Source organism: Colobus angolensis, unplaced genomic scaffold (genome assembly GCF_000951035.1).
Source record: "Colobus angolensis palliatus isolate OR3802 unplaced genomic scaffold, Cang.pa_1.0 Scaffold32, whole genome shotgun sequence".
NCBI lineage: Eukaryota > Metazoa > Chordata > Mammalia > Primates > Cercopithecidae > Colobus > Colobus angolensis.
In genome coordinates this window covers 77,087-79,428 of record NW_012116488.1, presented here as the reverse complement: position 1 = coordinate 79,428, position 2,342 = coordinate 77,087, and the positions used below count along the sequence as shown (strand labels likewise).

The 2,342-nt window shown below is 65.0% G+C and overlaps 1 protein-coding gene across 1 annotated transcript in view; it reads left to right on the top strand.

Moving 5' to 3' along the window:
- The window catches only part of CRIP2 (cysteine-rich protein 2), a 7,496-nt gene extending 6,475 nt beyond the window's left edge, over positions 1-1,021 (top strand). The window contains 3 exon segments of the mRNA XM_011951567.1: positions 27-136; positions 320-377; positions 469-1,021. Of these exon segments, the coding sequence (XP_011806957.1) occupies positions 27-136; positions 320-377; positions 469-536 (236 nt within the window). The 3' untranslated portion in view covers positions 537-1,021.
- Positions 1,022-2,342: the final 1,321 nt, after the last annotated feature.

Below are 2,342 nucleotides of genomic sequence, written 5' to 3'. Positions count from 1 at the left end.
CCCCCGCCCCGGGGCTCCGCCTCACTCCTCCTCCTTCCCAGCTGAGAAGGTGACGTCTCTGGGCAAGGATTGGCACCGGCCCTGCCTGCGCTGCGAGCGCTGCGGGAAGACACTGACCCCCGGTGGGCACGCAGAGGTGAGGGGAGCGCGACGGGGCTTGGGGGCCGGGCAGGGGCACGAGGGGATGAGGGTGAGAGGCGCACCAGGAAGGGATGGGGGTGGGAGGTGCTTCTGGGAGCTGCGCTGTCCCTGGAAGCCTCCAGGTGATGGGTCGGGGGAGTGTGTGGACCCCTTCCTCAGCACCCACCTTCTGCCTCAGCACGATGGCCAGCCCTACTGCCACAAGCCCTGCTATGGAATCCTTTTCGGACCCAAGGGTGAGTGTGGCCAGGGTGGTCCGCATGTCTTCCCTGCCCTCCCCATCCCTCCACTCTTCCTCCCACCCACCCCAGTGGCCTCCCTCCACAGGAGTGAACACCGGCGCGGTGGGCAGCTACATCTATGACCGGGACCCCGAGGGCAAGGTCCAGCCCTAGGCCGCAGCGGCTCTCATGATGTGGGCCCCCCTGCTTGGCTCTGCTGGAAGAGTGCCCAGCCACCCAGTCCTGCCTGCAAGCCCAGGGCGAGTATTGGAGGAGGGGCAGCCACGGGCAGAGCGCCATGCCCATCCCTGAGTCTGTGGTGTGTCTGCCCCCTCTGGCGTCCTCTGGGCGTCCCACGACCCCTTCTGTGTCTGTGCCTCCGAATCCCCGTGTGACCCCGTTCCAGCACTTTCCCGCCAGCCCCGCGTGTCCCTGCCGCACTGTCCGCTCTCCTTTCCTCTCCTGCTGCCCACCCACCTGCCAGTGTTATTTATGCTCCCTTTGTGGGTGACGGCCACGCCCTCACCGTGTCCCTGGCTGAGGGCTTCCCTCTGGGATCCCCTGCCTGGTGCCCACACTGCCTCACAAGCCCTCGCCACCCTCACGTTTCTCACCTGCTGCTGAGCCTTGTGCTGTCAATAAACGGTTTGAGGATTGCAGGATTGTCTCGGCTTGTGGGATGGATGCAAGTCCCAGACTGGGGTCCCTTTCTCCGACCCATGCATGCTCCCAGCCAATGCCCCTGGGCCTGGCTGCTAGTCGGGGTGGGCCCTCCTCCTGAGGGTGAGGGTGGGAGGTGGGGCCCTGGGATATTTCTGAGGAGGAGGGAGGGATGGGGGCGGGCAGCGTGCTCCCTGGTTTGGGTGGTGGTGCCCACCCAGATGGGGAGGCAGTAAGAACGCCAGGCTGTGGGGAGGTAAGGAGGGTGGGATCCATGGGAGACAGAGCCCTGGGGGAAAGTTGAACCTGGAACCCTGAAAATACCAACAGCAGGCCTGAGAACCCGGAGCTGCCTGGGTCTGTGGAGCCTGGGAAGCGCAGGAGGGGTCAGCCCTGAGAGCAGAGGGTGTGGCCGTGGAGGGAAGGGGGCAGGGGACCAGAGGAGGGGTCCTGGGCAGAGAATGGGGAAGCTGGTGAAGGGTGGGTGTAGCAGGGGTCTCTGGCAGCTCAGGGCTGGACTGAGAAGCGCAGGAGGGTCTGGGGGCTGTGGTCAGAGCAAGGACCGGAGGGCCTCAGTGTGGCTGTTTCCAGCTTTTGTCCATAGAGTGACGGACAGGCTTTTGTGGACAGGCCTGCCTTGGCCTGGGGTGTGGCCCAGGGAAAGAATCCCTGCCCAGGTGTTCTGGTGAAGGTTTTAGTGATGACCGACTCGCCCCTGTCGTCTTCATGGTCCAGGCTCTGCCCTTTCAGCCAGGGGCCCTTGCGGCTCCTCCCCCGCCCCCGGCGCCCCGACTTTTCTATGCGCCACTCCTCGGGTTCCCACTAGAGGGCGCACTGTTCCATTCTGGCAGCACAGGGCAGAAACGTGGAGACCTTCCCCAGTGGCTGAGCCTTGTCCTGGCTCCATCCGGACTCCCCACCTTGGTTGATGCTCCTCGGCTCCTGGTACCACACTGAAGATGCCTCAGCCCTTCCTGCGGTGAGGGACACTCAGACCTGGCCACTTCCAGGCCCCTGTCCCCAGTGCTACAGGGTGGCCAGGGCTTTATGCCTCTTCCCTGCCCCCAGTGGTTGGCACAGCCCCCTGCCTGGCTACTGTCCAGCCCATGGGCTCTGATGGAACTGAGCCTGGATGCTGAACCCATTGTCCTGAGTGCTCTCAGTGCCATCCATGCCCTGGCGGGGCCTGGGCTGGCTCCGGGGTCCAGCCGTGCCACAGCTACCCTCCAGCCAGGCACCCAGTGCAGCTGCAGCGTCTCCTCCCACCTGGAATTTGGCCAAAACCCCCAGGGCCTGATGTCGCGGAAGGGGCAGCCACTC